Source organism: Meleagris gallopavo, chromosome 1 (genome assembly GCF_905368555.1).
Source record: "Meleagris gallopavo chromosome 1, MGAL_WU_HG_1.1, whole genome shotgun sequence".
Classification (NCBI taxonomy): domain Eukaryota; kingdom Metazoa; phylum Chordata; class Aves; order Galliformes; family Phasianidae; genus Meleagris; species Meleagris gallopavo.
Window position 1 is genome coordinate 59,978,631 of NC_139404.1, and position 21,382 is coordinate 60,000,012.

Below are 21,382 nucleotides of genomic sequence, written 5' to 3' on the forward strand. Positions count from 1 at the left end.
CTCCTACTCTACCCTGATGAGGCTCCATCTAGAATACTGTGTCCAATTCAGGGCAGAAAAAGACAGGAATCTCCTAGAGTCCAGCAAAGGGTGACAAAGATGATTCAGAGCCTAAGTACTTCTCCTAGAGGAAAGGCTGAGAGATTTGAGACTCTTCATTCTGGAGAAGACTTGAGAGGAGATCTCATTGCTGTTTATAATCATCCAAAGTGTAGGAGTCAAGTCGATGGGGTGGGCTCTTTTTGGTGACAAGAAACAATAGATCAAGGGTTACTGGGCAGAAATTGGAACACAGGAAGTTCCATGCTAATGCAAGGAAGCACTTCTTCACTGCCAGGACTGATGGAGTACTAGAACAGGCTGCCCAGAGAGGTGGTGGAGTTTTCTTCTCTGGAGATGAATTCAAGAGCTACCTGTGTGACCTGCTATAGGTAACCTGCTTGATGATCTCTAGAGGTCACTTGTAACCCTTACAATTCTGTGATTCTGTGAGTCCATTTCTTCATACTATCTTCAGCTCTTTGTTAATGTAGGCTTAAAGGTGAATGATTGCCAAACATATCTTAGAGTTTATTACAGCAACTTCAGATTCAGCTTTTAGCAAGGGTTTCCCACTTAGAAAAGGCTTTAGCTCATGAGATTTGATCTTTTTTGATCATTTCTAAGCCATATGGCATCATTTGTCCTAATAGATCCAAAAGCTTAGCTTCTAACAGTCTTTTCAATGGCAGATATCCTTAGTTTACAGGTGCTGTTTAGTTACTTTCTTCCTCTTTCCAGACTTAGAAAAATTAAGCACACTCTAGCATTCTGGCCATGTTGTATCTCATTCTGTGGATGTTAGTAGCTTTGTCAGTGGAACGCTTCTCTTGTAAGACAGGTCTTTTTTAACCAACATGGTGGCACAGGGCTCATTGGCTGACTAAGTTCCTGTCTCAGTGTTTCCACAGATGTATGTTGAATCCTTCCTGCTGTGCCTCTGACATTCTTCACTATGTCCCGGAGATAGCAGACTGTATTCTGCACAATGTAGCTGTTTTTCTTAGAATCCCTGAGGTGTCTGGTTTTCCCTTCCACTTAGGAGATAAATTTTGTGTTTGGAATACTTGTGCATCCAGTCTTTGAGTCACTAACATCTAGTTCCTTGTTTTATCAGTGTGCAGATCATGATTTTATCATGCAGGAAAGGGGGAGAAAGCTGGAGCCTATTCAGTTTCCTTTTTGAATGTGATCTCTGTAGTCTCAGTGGGGATATTTCTGATATTTCTAGGCTCTGTACATTAATAGTCTTTAAATTTAGTAATATTAAATTAATTTTCAGTGTTTTCTTTCTTTTTTTTTTTCACATCAATTACAGTGAAACATTCTCTAATTCTACAACATGCCAGAAATAGTGTATTTGGATATCAAACAATTATTCATGAACACCTAAGCTTCCAGTAGATTTTTTTTAAGATTTAAAGGGCATTAATTAATGGTTATTTCTTTTAGTTAGATTATACTACATTATCTGTTCTTTTTATGATTAATTGTGCAATTATTTGGAAAAACACTGTCCTTTAAATCTAAAAGGCAATTATTGCTACTCAGCTAAAATTTAAGATACGTGGAGAATCCCAAATATATACTGCATGGATTTTGAAAATAACTCCAAAAATAAGTTTTTACCTGTATATTTTAAAAGTAAATCTCAAGTTTGCATAAAACTCACTTTTATTAAACTTCAATGCAGTGAAATCTGTAAGAGAATTTACTTGTATACTTCTAATGTGCACTTTGAAGATTTGATTAGTAAATTGTATGGAGTATGAGACCTAGTGGAGAAAACAAAATTTAAATTTGAATGATTGATATTAGTGCCCATTTTATATTATTACAGTACGGTATGGTTACCAATGCAGTAACTGTGTTAGGAAAACCTACTGGGTTCAAAATAAATGTTATACCTGGATATGTTATATATTGGAATTTATATTTGGAGCGTATGTTCTTTTATTTTTATATAACCCCTTCTTTTTCATGTGCGCCTTCTTTTGTAAAATAAGAACATCTGGATCGTATGTAGCATATGTATCTGTAGTCCCAGAAGGATAATATTCTATTCAAAAATCAAGTGTTCTGATGTGTAGGAAAGATAGCAAGCCAGTTTCTTGACATGTAGTAACGTACAGAACCTTATCTTATACGGATGCTATTAAAGAATCTTTCCTGTTGCCTCTAGTAACTTGAGAACTTGATTTTTAACATTTTTTTTAATGAATATCCACATCCATTTATTTTAGATAAGTAATTTCAATCTGGAAAAGGAGACAGGACTGTTGGTTAATGATTTCAGTTTTGCAGTTCAGCTGATGTAGCATGCTAATGTAGGGTTATTCAACTGATACGTGTTGCTGTAATAGTGTTACATAAGATGGATAGCACCAGCAAAGTTGCAAGAGAGCTCCATGGAGTTTCTGGTATTATCTGTGCTCCAGTGTTCCAAAGAAACTGAAACTCTGAACCAATTCAACAAATCTGTCATATATGGTAGGAATCTTTTTTTTTTTTTTTTAGTATCCCTCAAAGAAAAGTCATTTTTTTTGTTATGTCCTTATTGTGCCTTGAGATAACCTCTTGATGGGCAAGAGAGAGCATTACTCACAGGTAGTGGGACTGACAAATTCTGTTTCTTGATGGGATCTGGGAAAAGAGCCAACTTTGGGGCCTCTTGATTTCATTATAAATTAAACATGTAGTTTTTCTGGCAAGATAAAACTAATAAGCTTTGTTGGTGTGTTCACTATCATGCTAGACAAATACAAACTTCTCTATGATTGAAGAGGCAGGAAAAGCAAGGGCGTATGCTTTTTTTGAGGTTACTTACATCAGTCTTCCTCGCATAGTTTTTCATTGCTCTCTAGGTTGCAAGACTTTCCAACATTTTAGTTGCCACTAAATGGCTGTTCAGGCCTATTCTGCTCCTCAGGGGATTGTCTGAGCTGTGTCTGGAACAGACATTACTGATAGACCTAGTGAGCTTAGTGATCTTCACTAGGACAAGGAATTAATCATTTCTCGGTATAAATCAATATTTTCCTGCTTTCAAAAGTGGGTTTTGAATCCACTAGGATAGGAAATGTTCTAAGATGGGGTTCTGCTCAATATTTGTGCAGTCATTAGGACTGTTTTAAGGCACGAGTATATAAATAGCATTCAAGCCTGTGATTTCACTTGCGCAAAGGATAAGGACACTTAATTCCAGTATGGAGAAGTGTCACCAAGGGCAACTAAGATTGCCTTGTCCTAAAACAGGACAAGTTTCATAATTAAAATGCTCCTTAGCATTATGAAGGGCTTGCATACCTTCAGGCAAAGATGAGTGAAGGATAGTTTTGAACATGGGACCACTCTTCCATTCTTAACGTGCAGTAGAGTTTGAAGTGATGGTTTACCTAAAGCAATCAGTGGTATAAAATGGGAAAGAATATGATCAAATGATGGTACTAATTTAAAATATTGGATTCTTAGGCTCTTAGGCTTTTTTTGGAGCACAGATCATGAAAGAATTTTATTAGTGAGTTTGATATTTTTGTCAGTTATTTCTGGATGTGTTCTGAAGCAATTCTGTATAAGAAATAATAGCTAAATACTCAAGAATGTAGATCTACACTCTTGTGCTTAGCATTTAGATTAATACCTTACTCCTCCCTTCCTATTCATCACTCATTCTCCTTGAAAGGAGATTGAAACAGTAAATAACAGTTGTTTGGACATATTTTACACCGGAATTAAAAAAAATCTCTTATTTCCGGGGCATTCCCCTCTGATTTACCTTACATTATTTCTTTGATCTTTTTATTAAATCAGTGTTTTGGACAATGTAATAGAGTATCTAAATCTAAATTTCATTTACAGTCTTTGTTCAAGTTGCACAGCTGTCTTGCTTGAATGATCCTAAATGATAATGTAAATGAAAATGAAATTTAGTTTGCTGTGAGGAATTCTTTCTAGTCAGTGGTAAATCCCGTGTTCCCGTCCTGTCCCTTGGCCTGCCTCGGTGTTTGATCTTCTTTGGTCCCTTATTTCCATTCTTTGCTATTGCAGTGCTGGGACAAGTTAAACTTTTCCATTATTCATGTCTTTTCTCATCAGCCATTTTTTCTGTTTGTTTTTCTGTTTGTAGCACCGTACTGCTAGAAGTATGTCACTAGTTATGGTACCCTTTACTCTATGTAGAACCAAAATAAGAATCTAAAGCAAGTCAGGAAAATAGCTTAAGTAATCCTGAGTAAGAGACATTAAATTGCCATAGAATTAACGGTATTTGGCAGTAATAATCAATGAAATACTGTACTTGGAGTTTAGCCAAGTTAAGAAGTTTGATTCATCATTTAGTAAGTTTTTCACTTGACATGTTTTAAACATTATGTAGTCTTGTAAAGCTTGACCTACTACAAAAGGAATGTCACAATTCCTTAGTTTTACCCTGCTTCTGAGAAAATAGCAGATCTAAGCTAACATTTACTGGTTCTGAATTTTCCTTGCTTTATCAGCCCTTTGTAGGAAAGAGACAGACTTCCACAGTGAATTAGTTTTGGTTTTACTTATTTGAACATTTGAGTACTGTCAATATAGAAGTATGCTTAATTATGGTTTGTTTGTTTGTTTGTTTCCTGCAGTGAATTTTCCTAAATCAAACCTATATCAGTGAAGCCTTTTCTAGAATTTGGTACAGAAGTGAGAAAATGCCTCTAAAAGAATTGGTTGTGGGGTTTGTTTGTTTGTTTGTTTGTTTAGGCTTTTGTTGTTGGTGTTGTTGTTCTTTTCAGTGCATTTATGGTTCTTAAGAGGAAAACTTCAGAAAACAGTCACAAAGATTGCTTCATAGTGTCAGGCCATTGCTGAAAGAAGAATTGGCATGATGCTATTCTGTACGATTAGTCCAAGATTTCAATTAAATGGATGTTATACATAATTTGATTGTGAAATAAGTTAGATGATTTTGATTATAGTTTTCAGTATAAGTGACATTTTAGTGCATATTAAATAAATGAGTAAGATTTAGAATCATAGAATCATAGAATGGGCTGGGTTGAAAAGGATCACAATGATCATCGAGTTTCAACCCCCCTGCTATGTGCAGGGTTGCCAACCACTAGACCAGGTTAGAGTTTCAGTGAAGAAGAGTCTGAATGAATTTCTTTTTGCCGTTTATGATAGCAGTAATCTATTTTGTACTTGAGTAAACGAAAGTGTTGCTCGGAAGTTGGAACCAACAAATTGTCTTAATAAACAACCCAGTTGGAAAACTTGATGTTGATGGATAATGGGTCAGCTGATAAACATATCAGCTAACTATAGCTCTTAGCTGATAAGCACTGGCAAAAAAAAAGGATCATGCAGAAAAACTTCAAGATAAACCAGAGGTAGAGATGCTTTTTTATCGATTATGTAATTAACCATATGTAATTAACAAATTGGCTCTGATTTTTCTGAAACAAATCCCTTTCAGCCTTCAGACTTACATTACTTTTTATTTGCATTTTACATTAAATATTGTCTGTTCATATTAAAACCTGTATGCTTTGACACACAAGCAATATCTGTGGTTTAGAAAGAGCACCTCCGCTTGCACCCCTCACTTCAAAAACTTCTCTTGTATTGGCCAGTGTCCATGATATGATTATTACAGTATGAAGACTTTGCTTTTCTCTGGGTTGAGCTATTGGTAATATTAAATCTTCTCAGAATGAAGTAATTAATTACTTAACTAAATTTAACTGTTTTAAAAATGTTTGAGTGTGTACTCACTGCTAATGTATATTTTTTTTCTAGTAAAATGCTTTAGAAATCTCCCAAAAAGCAAATTTGGGATCATTTACCAATTCAAGAATCAGTCTGTTCTCTTTTTAATCTTTCTCTTAAAAATACAAACTATGTGAGATTCTCCTTAGAAGCTAGTAAGGAAAATGCCTTTCAACATCAGTTTTTAGAAATAGAAAATTTCAGTGATAGAATTGCTTTAGAAGGTTTGAAGGAAATCCAAGCTGTTTATTAGTAAGACAGAGAGACTGCAAACTTGATAGCAATCTTCTGAGAATATAATTTGAAACATCTGGTTTAAATGCTGTATAATGTTGGGAATGCAGCAATACAGGAAAAAAAATACTACTCAGAAGATAGTATAATTGTAATTTGGCTTATGGCACCAATTCTTGTCTGTTCTCTTTTATAGTTTGTCAGCAAACCAGCACTACCAGAGAAAGATTAAATATGAAAAGGAAAGGAGAACAGCAGAAAACAAAGGGATGGAAGTGTCCTTAGAGATTATTTCTGTGTAAACATAGCTGAGTATTTTCTTGTTGATCCAAATCTACTTGCAGCACACCTTTTTGTGGAAAGAAAAAAAAAAAAAACACTGAAAAGAGAATAGTCTGTTGAATCAGTGTCAATAGTTTGTGGCTTCTTCACCACATGTACAAAATAATGAACCATCTATACAAATTATTATGTCAAGCTTTGTTGTAGTGGCACTTATTTCTCCAGAGTTTGTTTTGTTTTTTCAATCTTCCTGCACAAATGTGAATGCAAAGTTAGGTCAAGAATAACTGATTGATTCTGTTAGGTGTCTTGCAATTCTTCCCATTTTTTTAAGCTTTCTTACCACTTTGTAACCATTACTTCCTTTTGAACCTGAAGCAATATACCTCTTTGAAGCCCATCCATGCATTTATTTGACATTGAGTTGTTTTTTAAATAGAAATCAGAATAGATTCTTTAAGCTTTCTAAGCTAAATAGCCACAAAATATTTTATTTGTAAAGCTAAGCAGTATAGGAACTTGCTAATTTCAACTTTCAACTGATTTTCATCAGTCTTGAGAATAAAAAAATGCAAAAAGTTTTCATCTTGTTAAAGAGCAAGCTTTTTTTTTTCTCTCCTTTGGAAGCTATTCTGAACTATAACTGGGTTTAAGTAGCGGTCAGTAAGATTGTACCGTGTATGATGTACCACTATGCTGGAGTTTCCCAATCTCAAATTCTCTTTCAGTCATGTCCTCCTCCATACTCTTCCCATCCCTTTAGACTGTTTTTCTTTCTTAAACCACTGCAAATCAAAGTGTTGCTGAATCCCATTGTTCTCAGACATTATGGAATCCCAGTATACTATGTTCTGCAGAATCAGAGCATTCCCAAAATACAGTGATATTCTGATGTGATATTGCAAAGGCAATAATGTTCCAGATAAGCACTAAATTAGAACACTGGTAAAAAGAAAAAAAAAAAAAAAAAAAGAAAAAAGAGAAAACTTACATGTGAGGAAAAATAAAAAGTGATCAAGGAGTAGCACAATTTGTGTAAGCAGAACGGATTTATCAGTTAACTGAACAGTTCACTATCTGCGTTGAAGTGTTACCTAGGGCTCTAGAATTTGAAGTTCTTTAAGAAAACATAAAAATACTTAAAGAGGTCAATAGTGGGACCAGTGCTCTTTAACATCTTCATCACTGACATCGACAGCGGGATTTAGTGCACTTTCAGCAAGTTTGCAGATGACGCTGTGTGGTGTCTTAGACATGTCCGACGGATGGGATGCCATCCAGAGAGACTCAGATAGGTTCAAGCAGTGGGATCAGGAGAACCTCATGAGGTTCAACAAAGCCAAATGGCAAGGTCTTGAACCTGGGTCATGGCAACTCCCACTGTGTCTACAAGCTGGGGAATGTAAGGGTGGAGCACAGCCCTACCGAAAAGGACCTGGAAGCACTGGTGGATGGCAAGCTGGGTGTGAGCCAGCAATGTGCCCTCACAGCCCAGAAAGCCAACCATATTCTGGACTGCATCAAAAGAAGTGTGGCCAGCAGGTGAGGGAGGTGATCCTGCCCCTCTATTCTGCAGTGGTAGACCTCACCTGGAATACTGCATCCAGATGTGGAGTCCTCAGTACAGGAGAGATGTGGACCTGTTGGAGTGCATCCAGAGAAGAGCCTCAAAAATGATCCAAGGGGTGGAACACCTTCCCTGTGAGGACAGGCTGATCAGCATGAAGAAGGCTCTGGATAGACCTGAGAGCAGCCTTTCTGTTTGGAAAGGTTACACCTGATGTTATGCTTTATTTGTCTGGACAGGAATTCCATGGGAACAGATTAGAAAACTTATGAACTCATCTGATTATTTAGATTCTTTTTACAGTAGTGTTCCCATTGAATGAAACCTAGGACTGAAAAAGTGGGAGGTGTAGCAGTCTGTTGAGGTATTCTGCTCTTCTAATACAAATCACAGAAAACTGTCCTGTGTTACAATAATTGCCTTTTAGATGTTCAGTGTATATTAAGGAGAAGATGTCATGTTACTGGTGAAAATACTACAGCTAGTTATTGAATGCAGGAAACATTCTCAGGTCTGAATAAAAAGATTTTTAATTTAAAATTTTACTTAATTTAAAATTTTACTTTACTTTACTTGGACCTCTGTATTTCTAAGGGGATTGTTTCACGTTTTTTCCTTATTGTCTTAGAATGGAAAAAAGTGAACTAATTTAATAGGGTTTCACCATGTGTTTTTTTCTTTTTTTTTTTTTGTTAGCTTGTTTGTTTGTTTTCTTCTATCACTTTATTTCTTTTAGAAGACAAGTAAAATAGCAAAGAGAAACTTGAATGTTGGAAATACAAATACAATAGGTTTCAGGTGATGAAAGAAGTTGTAATCTGTTGACCTTTGATTAAAATATTTTCTGGGAGGAAAGAGTTATTTTCCAGTATCAGGAAAGAACTAAAAAAGAAACTGAATGACCAATTCCCAAGCCCACTGTGCTAATTCTGATATAGCAGTCACTGATACAATAGAGATCAGCTTCTCAAATATTCTATTTACATGCATCACATCACGGTGCTTGTGCAAAAGATATTTTTGGCTGAAGGATAGTATGAAGGATCTAATAACTTATAACTAGAGGAATCTGGGAATCTTTATGATCTTTATGAGTATTAAATTATATGCACCTCATTTAATTCCCTGAGCTGTTTTTTCTTCTTTGCATTTGCATGGACTTTTCAGTAGAATGAGTATTTGGAAGAAGTACCAATGCATCCTTGCCTTTGGAACAGCATGCCAGAGGCAACTTCTCTTGCCTCTACTCCTGTGCTTCAGAGTGGAAAGAGAAATAATTGTTTCTACACAACTAGGACTAAATAACCCAGGTTGAAACAAGATAGTACCTGACAGCAGGTAAAGTTGGAGAAAAAGATTTCAGTAAATAGTTACTGAAAAGGAAACTGTTAAGCAGAACAGAAGATTCCAATGTGTGAACATAGGCCTTCACAGTAAGCTTAGTGTTTCTAAGCTTCTAAAAGAAGACTCCTGTCTTGACCCAGCAAACTGAGTGTGTATGAGAAGACTAAAAAATATTAATAATCTATATTTTTTATTTTTCCTATTTAGAAAGTTTCCGTGTATGTACATATGTATGCTCCTTAGGTTTCTAAGATATTACAGGGGAAATCTTCCATCTTCCAACTGTTTCCAGACTAAATAGCGCTGCTTCATTCTTTGTCTCTTTCTGTTTTCCAGAGAGTTTGGAGATACCAACACATTTTATTTTATCTTTCACTGTGGAAAAAGATAGAAGTGTTTTAACCATTTGATCTATTTCTATCAGTTATTTGAGAATTTGTTCAGAATAACTTTTTTCCCATTTTTTTAGGAATAGAAGAACATAAATACGTATTCTTTTTGATGAAGGAACTCAGAGTGCTTGCAAGGATGTAGTAATAAAATTCTTTCTATTGACTGTCTAATGAGATATGTAGAGAATATTCTTTCTTTTTTCTTCGGTTAATATCATTATGGAGAATTTATAGTTTAGCTTCTATTTGTTACAGTAGCGATTTCTATCGCTCTTTCTGTAATTTCAGAAAGGACATTTCCCATCTGTTGTTATACAAGTGTTTCAGTTTGGGCACATTGTTTGAGCTACTTTTCTGTAGCTTAAAGGCATGTCCTTGTTAGGGACCATCAGTTATCCTGTCCTGCAAAAAGCACAGCTGTAAGTAGCTTTGTTTTTTATTTGTTTGGTTTGTTGGATTTTTTTATTATTTTTATTAATAATTCCTGTGTATTAGTGTGATTTGTAACAGTTTTGTATATCTTCTATTCCCTGGTGGATAAAGAAAGAACACATTCATTACTCCAGAATCCAAAGCATGAAAGAATAGACAAATTCACCCTTTTTACACACAGCATTTTTTTTTTGTGCCAGAGAATGCTGTTGAAATGGGACAATGCTTCAGTTATAGTACTAATACATAGCCGTCATTTTTTTTTCATCACGGTAAATAGTGTTACTGAAACATGTAAATGTCTGCTGTGCTTGTGCAAATGCTTGTGCTGCCTTGCAAGTATCTTCCATGTGCTGGCTCTAAATTATTTAGCTGTCTCTTGTGTGCAGGTTGGTCACAACAGAAAGTCACTTAGTCCCCTCTCCAGCCACTTGGAGCCTTTGCTGGAGCATTTTGCCTCCAGAAGTAAACACAAGTCTAAGTATAGCTCACACTTCTTTGTAGTATATTTTCATGGTTGGCTGTCTAAACAGCCAGGCTGTCTAGACAGCTGACGACACTGAAAGCTCCTACGGTCAGATGCAGCCACGTAGGCTGCTCTCAGGGATGTTACCTCGTTGGTGTCTGCATCTGTGGGCGCCAGCAGAGCTTCTCATTCAGAACGGCTGAGCTGTCTCTGAAGCTCCCTGTGCTCCAAGCCTATGCTAGTGGCACGTTAAATAATGCACATGTTTAAAAAGAAGCAGGATTTTTTGGTTATTGCAGTTATTTCTGAGTCTGCTTTTTTCAGTGCTCTTCCAAATTTGCTTTATGGTGTTTCTTGTACTGTGCTCAGTCTTAAACTTTGAGAAAAACTTGGAGGCCTAGTGCTTTTCCTCTATGAGAAAATAATGACGAAGATAAACTAAGATCAGTTTTAAAAAATTGAAATAAATATATATGTGTTTACACAGTTCTCCTGCTATCAATAAGGCACAGATGGTGTACAAAGCTGGATCATAAGTTTACATGTGCTTGCATAAAAGAAATAAAAAACCCCAACCCGACATAGAGAATGTTCTACCAGGAGACTCCTTCAGTGGTTCTAGGTTTCAGAGGACCACTTGCAAGGGTTTGTCTGGATTAGCAGGTGGTTCTTTCTCTTAGCTTTCATGTGTAATGCATTTACCACTTTTTGTGGCTGGGTGTTTAGCCTACTGCAAAATATTTTAAACATATCTTTATATATCTAGACTATTTTCTAAACCACTGGTCCAGATGTGATTGTAATAGGGAGCAGAGTACTATTTGATGGTTCTAAATAACTATTTGCTCTGTAATCACAGCAGCTCGGTCTTTCTAGGGTCAGAAGAAAGAAATGGGGATATTTGATGACCTTCTAACTGGTGTTAGACAAGTGAAGCAAAAATGCTGGTAATGCTTTCAAAAAGTTTCCTAAATACTGGACTAAACCATTGGGGTTGTCTTGTTGCATAAATTGATTTAGAAGAATTTTTTGTTACAAGCGTTTGGAAGATAGGTACCTTAGATGCCACTGTCATTCTCCAGCCTACAATACACATTTGCTGATGCAAGATGAATCTGCCAGCAGCAACTACAGAAGGAAAATTCTGTACCCAGTTTAATCTTGTGCTGATAAATTTGTTTTCTACAGATGACCAGTATGTGGTAATGTGTCTGTTCATTGTGAGGTGTGCGTATGCATAATATGAGTTTAGCACTTGGTCTTCTTGATCTGTCAAAAGATATGTTCAGAACTCTTAAACAGATTGAATTGTGCAACTGCAGAAAACAAACTCTGTATATTTTCAGTCCTGACAATGATGTCTTTTGTTAGTACACCATACAGCAAAACACTTGAGAGGCTCCAAGGTAACCCAATAGCTTTCTTTCAGTATCTAAAGGGAAGCTACAGGAAAGAAGGGGACAGACTCTTTAGCAAGATCCTTGCTCTATAGAACAAGGAGAAATGGTTTCACAGTCTTTAAGGTATGAGAGGAGATTTAGGTTGAATATAAGGAAGAAGTATTTTACAATCAGATTGCCCTGAGAGGTGGTGGATGCCCCATCCCTGGAAACACCCTGGAAAGGACAGGCTGTATGGGGCTCTGAGCAATCTGATCTACCTGTGGGTGTCCCTGTTCACTGCAGGGGGGTTGGACCAGATGGCCTTTAAGGGTCCCTTCCAACTCCAAGGAGTCTGTGATTCTGTGAAAAACAGCAGTGGAGAATGTGTTGGTAGCAAAGGAAATACTTAGGAGAATACTACTTCACAACTTCTCAAGAGCCTTTTCTTGTTTATATCTGTAGTAATGTTTTTTTTGTTTGCTTGATTTATTTTGTTTTGAGCTTTTACTCTTCTATATTGTTATTACATCAGCATTTTTTCCTAAATATCAAATGTAATAGTTTCCTTCAGTCACTCAATGCCCAACATCGTCAGAAATCAATTTGATTGATTGATTTTCTTGGTGAATATTTAGACTTTCTTACTCTGAGTAACTTTCCAGTTCCTGAAAATGTTGCTGGTTCTTTATTATACTTGAAGATTTTGATTGCATTGCTTGATGTTTCCGTGTAGGATTACAGGAATGATGCCCTCATTTGTTTTCTTTGTTTTGAGAACGTTTTAAAGAGTTTCGTGCACTTCTAAGAGGATTTGGATGAAACTAATCACTATTTTCTTAAAATCTGCTTTTCTTCTTTAAGATTGAAAATCTTCAAGAGCAGCTAAGAGACAAGGAGAAGCAAATGAGCAGTTTAAAGGATCGAGTGAAATCCTTGCAGGCTGACACCACCAATACTGACACTGCCTTGACCACGCTGGAAGAAGCACTTGCAGAAAAAGTGAGTATGGCAAGCTGCAGTCTCTTAGTGCTGAAGGTCCTTCCGCTCACAGCCTCTCTACAGTCGGCTTTCCTGTGTGCCGATTGGACTCTGCATAAAAGAAATGCTTAATGCGGCATCAAGTCCTTTGTCTGCAAGAGGGATCAGCGTGATGCTGCTGCTGAGAGGCATCTCTCACAAGAGGGCACTGTAGGATATTCTGAGTGCAGCCTGTCCTGCTGTACTGTATGGTATTGCACAGTGTGAGCAAAATGCTCCAGAGAGGCTGGAGGGTGGAGCTCAGCCATGAACAAGTTCTCCATAGCCATTAGCTACTTACCATCATCTTGTGTGAAACAAAACTATGTCTTACCTCATTCTGCAGGGGTGCTGCTTGTGCTGTCATCTATTTGCATGGTACATCTTTGGTACTGTTGTGGACGTCTCCATTTCAGTCTCACTTTATTTGCACTATCATTCTTAGCGTGTTTTGTTTTCTGTTTCCTCCGTTCTCAGGAGATAGCTGACTGAGGGAGCAGCCTTGTCTGCTCTGTTTTGGTGTGGCAACTTTTTAGAATTCTTATTTTTTTTCTTGATTCTCAGAGAACCAAGGTTATGGTGCCTGTCAAGGTTATTAGTCTGTCAGATCCTATCAATGTAAGGCTATGGTAAAGCTTTGCTAAGGTTAGGGTGTTCACTTGCAACCCTTTAGCTTTCTGAATAAGCAAGTCTCCATTGATATCTGGCATACTAAATAGTTGTTTTATTGCCTGCCACATGTTGATCGTGGTCTCATATATGCACTACCCCCTTCTTCTGTGAAGGGCCTTTACGCTTAAAAAAAATAAGGTTTAAATAGTAAGGAAGCAGTATATAACATATCCTCTAGGTTAATTCTGGTTATCAGAACCAGATAAATTTTGTTGCACAGTACTGTTACTTTCAATTGTACAGAAAGCCTGATACTTCTTAGCAATGAATGCACAGATTTTTCAAGTCAAGTGTTTTCCTTCTTGAGGATCTCTTATACAGCAGTAAAGAGAAGAAAATGACAATATCCAACAAACGTCTGTGTGTAAGGAGTGTTGAATTACATTAGACATTGAAAGAATATGAGGGATTGTCCTCACAGGGTACTTTCTTTTGTCAGGAAAGGACCATTGAGCGCCTAAAGGAGCAACGGGACAGAGATGAACGAGAAAAACAGGAAGAGATTGACACCTACAAAAAAGACATTAAGGACCTGAAAGAGAAAGTCAGCATTTTACAAGGAGATCTCACAGAGAAAGAGGTTGACCAGCAAAATAAATCTGTTGTATTACAGTTGGCTGTTACATATGTTATATTTTAGATGAAGAGAACTCTTCCTTCATTGTTATTGTTCCTTCAACAAGTTTATCTAGTAAAATATATTGTTTGAGAATATCTCAAAGCATAAATATTGCAGAACCATCTTTTTCATGGATAGCACAGTCCCACTATTAGCAGCAGTTAATCATATTGCCAGTGAATACCACTGGTCAGTGATGGGTTTACTGAAGCAATACTTACAGAATGTGAGAACAAGCTTGTTTATGTCTCAATATATAGGAAGGGAAGAACAGAGGTAGATTGAAGCTCCACGTAGGTCAAAGAATGTATACAGATACTGGAGAGTGTTCATGCATTTGTGTAAACAATAGAACTTATTCTTTTTCCTGTCAGGAGTCCATTTTTGGTAATTAAGTTGGTTGTTTTTAAAGAACCAACTGGCTGGAGAAGTCAACCTAGTTGTATCAGAGAAATATGTATGTTCTGTGTTCCTCTCTTGGAATTCTAACATTCAGGTCTACTTCAGTCATCTTTCACAACTCAATCAAATCAAAAGGTTAAAAAAAGGTACCAGGCAAATGCTAACATTTTTGTGCACATATAAAAGTAAAAATCAGGAAAACAAAACAAAACAAAAACTGTTCAGAAGATAAGAAGTTGAGATGTCTTTTGAAGATAAGTTGCACAAGTCAGTGTCACTCCCTAACTGCTCTGTGGAAAAAAAACTTTCTGCAGTCTCTGTTTTACATACAGTGACCAAATCTGCTAAACGTATATGATTTTTAAAGATGGTTTTCTTTAAAAACAGGTCTTTTTCTTGAATTTGACTATCACAGAAGAGTTAGTTATAGTTTGCAGAATGTTCTGTCCTTAAAAATAATTTTTAATGGATTTAGACAAGGTTTCATTTTGACTCTGAGAACTTGAGTTAAATCAAGCTGCCTTAAGCCAGCTCTGTGAACATCCAAAAAAATTCCAACAAAATATGTTGTTCCAAGTTGGATCCTCAGCATCATGTGAAGGGATAAGAAGAAAATGATGACCAAAAAAAACCACTGCAAAACCTAGCTATTGCACATATGGAGTATTTATTTGTTAGTTATTTTACATCTTTTATTTTAGTCATCCTTACTGGATCTGAAGGAGCATGCTTCATCCTTAGCTTCATCAGGACTGAAGAAAGATTCAAGGCTTAAGACACTGGAAATTGCATTGGAACAGAAAAAGGAAGAATGTTTGAAAATGGAAACTCAATTGAAGAAGGTAATCTTACTTCATATTTACATATGCAAGGTAAACATCCAGTGCTACATAGATTGGATACATTTACACTGAAAAAATTGGGTTTGTAGATTGCTTTTCTGGAAGTACTCTGAAATTGTGTCCCTGCAAACAATATTACAAGCCAAGCCTATCAGAAAGTAACTTTCAGACACTGGTGCTAATTTTGAACTTCATTTGCATGCAATGACAGTGCTAATGACTATGTATATTTTAGCAGGTGCAAGAAATTAGAAAGTTAGTCTGCTTCAATACTGTCTCCACTAGTAACTGTCCTATAAAACTGGTGTAACGACTAGAATTTTAACAGCCAAACGTTTTGCACATATATTATCAACATATGTAGGTGTTAATGTGATAAATGCAGGTGCATGAGTGGCATGTGGGAATGTGTAATAACAAATGAATATGTCAGCAGTGAAGTGTCTGATCCCTTGTCTTAATCTCCCTGTGAGTCGCAGATGGAAAGTTTGTAGGAGTGTGCAGTTTAGCAGAGTGGTACATTCTTACAGGCAAGCTAATTTACTTGAACATAATCTTGCAAGTTTTCTGTAGTTCAGATATGAGTAGCCCATATATTACACTTTTAGAGGAGTACTGATCTAATTTTAATATGAAAGAGTACAAAACACATGAACTGAAATATTGATAATCCTTGTACTTATAAAATTAGAATAAGACAAAATACAGCATTTTAAAGAAATTTAAGTCTTGGATTACTGAGTCATATCTATTTCTTTACACCTAGCCAGGAAAATGAGGTGTGTCTGTGCTCTCTCTGGTCTGGAACTCTGTCCTCGTTCCTCAGATGAATATGAGCTTAAGTTTAGAGGCAACAATTAAGTGCTGCTTAGCAATTCTGTTGAGTAGATTTTAATGCACTTGAGAATTCTACAGATACGCATATCTAGATCCATAGTTTCCCTTTTTAATTCTGCTACACAAATTAAACAGTTCAGTTGGTCAGAAAAATGAAACATCGAGAATGAATAGTTGTGCACAATTGATCAATCTCTCAGGTTGTTTTCAACATGAATGAATTAATATTAGGACATTAATTAGGACACTTTCTTCTGAATTGCCATTTCACCCTTTGTCAGTTTGTTAATAATAATGAGTTGAGTAATATATTGTAGCAAAGATTTACCAGAGGTTGTTGTAGCAGCTGGATGATAGTAATAATTTGTAGATACGCATGTAGTTATAATTACTTGTAAGTATAATTACTTGTAAGTATATATATGTAGTGTTAACTGAGAGAGAGAGTACATAACAAACGAAGTTAAGGAATAACAGTTGTGGAAATTCAATTATTTAGGGAATGTGATTTTATACTGCACGTTTGTAAATGTACTGCTTTTCACTGCTTCCCCAGAGATCACTTTTTTTACTATATACACTAAGCATCTCAGTAGCATAAACTGGTGTGGAGCGTGACCAAAATCTGTTGAAGCACTGCTAGATAGAAGATGAATATGCACTTAATTTATGCTGCAATGACAGCTCTTCTTTATAATTTCTTTAGATCTACTTCTGCTCATTTCATTTTGGAGGAGATTATGTTTAATAACTGGTATCCAGGAACTTAAGGACACACTGCCAGTTCATGAAAACATATCTTCTTATTATCTATTTCTTTTGTTTCAGGAAATAATTAGGAAGATGAAATATTCTCATGTGATCCTTTTTCAGAGGCTTAGAGTAGGAAAAGGACTCAAATGTAAAGAGCACTCTTACCTAAGCAGGGCAGCTATGGTACAAGCAATTGCATTCTTTATTTGGTTCTGAGAAAAATAAGGAGTATATATTCACTGTATTGTAAACACAAATAAGTTCTCATCTGTACATCCTACAAAAAGATATCTAATCTCATTCATTCAGAATGATTTCAGTTCTGCAAGCTAAGAAAATTCATAATCTACCATTACCTATGTTCATTCCAAAGCTCGACCATTAATACTCTGGACATCTCCTCTGCTTCAGGCATTGTTGCTTGCTGGGACATTAGGCAATTATTTCCTTTGCAGAATGCCTAAAGTACTCTCTGAAGTCTTACAGAGAGAAAATCATCAATACCTTATACCTCATGAAAAATGTTCCAACATGTTGGGCTACTACATCTTTCTCATCCAAGGGGAAATACAAATTCACGTGAAAGATTTTTTGGTGATACTAAGTCAGTCCAGACTGGCATTTTAGAAAGAAATTACAGCCATAGGACCTTGTGTGCTTTCATGTAATTGACTATCACTCGCTTTCCTCTTGTTGTATGAAACATCCCACTTCTACCAATGATCCTCCCTGCTTTCTAGAACCAAGTCACAATTTCTCTTTGTTACGGAAGAAAATATAGTTAACAACTACTTGGATATATTTTACAGTTATGAGTAAGCTTAGGTATTAGGTTTAATAACCTTTTCCCATCTGTTTTTAATTTACCAATTTTTTTTTTTTTTGTCATTTGCAGAGAGGTAGAAAAATATTTTTTACAGCATTTCTCTCTTTAAATATGTTGCAGCTAACTATTCAGGCAGTTTGGCATTTTCAAGGTGGATTCGTTACTTGTCATCCTTGAAACAATTACATGATGGATAATCCAGCTCCAATTTAAAGCTTTTAAAAACCCAGTTTTTCACATCTGCATTGTTAACCGTTGTAAATAACTGTCATAATTACCCTTAAAACCAATGGCTACATAATAGCATTTGGTTTAAAAATGAGTTAAAAATGACCTGAAGAATTTTATTATGTTAAGTATAATTATATTATTTTAGTGGGGTTTTTTTTGTGCGTGACAAGTGAAGAAGGTATTCTCTTTTGTAGCTCTTAACAGCAAAGAGCAAGAAGCTTTTCCTTCTAGGTTCTTTCCCTTGTGGTTTGAGTAGAAACGTGCCTAACATCACACATCAATCTTGTTTCTTTTGCCTCTTTTTGTCTATTAAAAAACTTGTTTACCTTCAGTTAAGTCTTAGCCTTAAAAGTTCAGAAGAGGGAGCCCTGGAGCCCTTCCTAACCATTAGATAAGTAAATAATAAGGATCCTTGGAAAAGAAACTCTTGCTAATCTGTAAAGAGTGAGTCTTAAAGAAATCATTAACAGTGCAAGCTTCCACTTCTTCTGTAAGAGCCATTTAGCATTACACTGAAGTGAAATATCGTTAACCAAATAGTGTGTAGGGGTGCTGAAAAGTTACTCATATTGTTTTTCTTTCTGTGTCAGCAGTCTCTGTTTTCTGATTCTGTCCATCCAGTTCTCATTGTTAGTATTCTCTTTGTTGCTAATGACTTTTTTTTTGCAGCTAAAGAACTTGGGTGTTTTTTGCATTGCTGGGTTGCATGGGGGAATTGGTGGCTAGTTTTCTAAAAATATTATGTTTATAGAAATCTGTGTGTGCTAAATGCTCTAATTATTCCACTGCCCCTGCTTCTGTGCACAGCTGTCAACCTACCACAAGGAGATACTGAATGCTGAAAGAAAGCCATAACTCACTGTTGAGTATACATGGTCTGGTGTCATGCCTTAAATAGTCTCCTTTTATACTGAGATGGACTCATCAGAGAGAAATCACACACAAGTGTTCTCTCCAAGCATTTCTCTCTAAGGTGTTTTTTTATGTGAAGTATGGTAATATGTATGTGATGGTAATATTTTTCAAGTGAAAAGGTTTTCTTCTACTTATTTTAAGGACAGCCCCTTCCTAGCCTTTTGTGTCTGATCTTTCTCAGGCAGTGTGCTTTGTTTATTTTGTTTTTCTAATCTGGAGGAGAACTGCTAACATTAGAATGTGTTCAGCAAAGATGAGCAGGTCTTTGTCCATTTTCGTTTCCAGTGAATAGTTTTTCTCCCTCTGGATATTTTATTCGTTTGAAAGAGAACAAGATTAGAGAAAAGAAAGAATCCCAAACCATACGTTAACCAACTTCCCTTTGGTGCTGTTCTGGAGACTTTACATAAAAGAAATGTTAGCAGTGATTCCTTGCCAGGAAAATACCTTTAGATTCGTTGGGCTCACTTACAAGTTTTTGGTTTTTTTTTAGATTTTTTTTTTTTTCTGCTGCGGTCTCCTACTTTCAAATTATAATAATATCTTTTAGAAGACAGGAACAAATGTCTGAATGAAGTGTTGACCCAATTTGCATGTTTCTGAAGATTTGGTGTGGTTAGTCTTATACTGGCTCTTATGTTCTTTTATTTTTGTGAATAAGGATTCCCTGTTACAACTGAAAGTATTGCAGATACATTAGTAGATGAACTGGAAATGATAAAACTTTTTTCATGTGTTCACAGATGGTTATGAATTTTTATATTCTTCTTAAAGGGTGATAAATGTGTATTCAGTATAGCAACCTAGGATGAAAAAGGCTGCCAGGGAAATCAGGTTCTCTATTAGAAACTAAAGTAAAAACCCAGCAACTGATTTCAGCATTCAGATAGTGTCAACTGCCGAAGAATTTTCCCAAACTATTTAATGGTCTTGTGATTGACACAAGTGAAACTCTAGAAATTGAAGTCCTGCTACCTGTAAAACTGTCACTTAAACCCAAACAGAGGACTACAATAAGTATTTGAGTACTCGACAAAACTGTTATAATAAGAAATCAAGATAAAGTTTAGAACTCGTACAAGGGTAACTTTCAACATTTCTCTTGTTTCAAAAGCTGCTTGGTAATGCATGCTAACTCGCACGTTGAGATTGTCTTCTTATTAAATACAAGATGTAGCTATTTTTAAAATTATTTTTTTTGTTGCACCTTTTTTTTCTCTCACACTCCTGTCTCCTACCCCAATTCTCCCCATCTTTTCCTATCCTCTTTCTCCCTTTAGCACCCTGAAGTTTTATTGAGTCATCCATCCAAGCCAGTAAGTTCCCTGGCAAAATAAGAAGCCATTGCCAAGCCCATATAATTTTCTTGTGTGTTGCATGTGTATTCACCTGTGCTGTATGTTTGAGTATGGTCCGTTAATTACTTTAGTGTAGTGGGTGTGGATACAAAGTGCAGTGATGCATCTGACTAGTGGTAGTTACGTTCAAAAAAGCTTTCTTAGATGCTTTTACTTTTTGTCTGTGTTAGTAACTTCATTTTTGTGTGAACAGCTTAATGTTGTGCCAGTGTTTTTGTTTCCCTTGGCTGCTTGAGGTGTCCTGTAGCTTTTCTTTCATTTCCATTGTCAATCCATTTTTAGACCAAGAACGTAATAGAATTTCCATGCAAATCCACCTTTTTGTTTGAAAGTATTCTGTAACGCTATGTACAGCAGCACATTAGAAATAATAATTAAGTTAGAGCAAATACAAGATTGCTCAAAAACTTGTCTAACCATTAATAAGCTGACAGGTACTATGTCAGTTTAATTTTGGATCATTTTACCAACCTGCTGTTTGACATCAAAGAGCACTCCTTTCAAGGAGTGTTTGTATATTAATATCTTGGCACTGTAAATTATGTAATCCAAGGTGGTTTTCATCAGAGCCTTCTTTTGTGACTGCGTGCGTAAAAAATAGTGTTACAAAACTTTCAGAAAGTTGATATCTGTGTTACTTTTGACAGTGTTCAGGGTAAATGTAGCTGTCTGTCCTGACTGTAATTGTCTGAATGTTGGAAAATTCCTGGTGCTTTTCATTTTTCATTTTTTGTGACATTCTTTGTTAAAAATTGTTTTATGAGAGTGGTTTCTACAATCTGATTAGATTTAGAAAAAGCACTGTGTGTCTGACAGAGTAAAGTATTTTGTTATTACTCTCACAAATAATAACAGAGAGTCAATTAGGGCATAAAAACTACTATACTGCATGTTGATGGTTTGGGTGTTTTGGTTTTGTTTTGTTGTGGTGTTTTGTTTTTTTTTTGCATATAAAAAAGTCATAGATACACATTCTAAGGTATTCAGTGCACAAAGTTTAGAAAAAGAGTAATAACCTTTTCTT

At 36.0% G+C, this 21,382-nt stretch overlaps 1 protein-coding gene across 8 annotated transcripts in view; it reads left to right on the forward strand.

Moving 5' to 3' along the window:
- Positions 1 to 21,382, forward strand: part of ERC1 (ELKS/RAB6-interacting/CAST family member 1) — a 293,295-nt gene that overhangs the window by 100,657 nt on the left and 171,256 nt on the right. For all 8 annotated transcript variants that reach the window (XM_085229906.1, XM_085229899.1, XM_085229922.1 and 5 more), the window contains 3 exons: positions 12,748 to 12,885; positions 14,015 to 14,155; positions 15,298 to 15,438. In XM_085229906.1, coding sequence (XP_085086032.1) covers positions 12,748 to 12,885; positions 14,015 to 14,155; positions 15,298 to 15,438 — 420 coding nt within the window. The remainder of the gene's footprint in view (positions 1 to 12,747; positions 12,886 to 14,014; positions 14,156 to 15,297; positions 15,439 to 21,382) is intronic.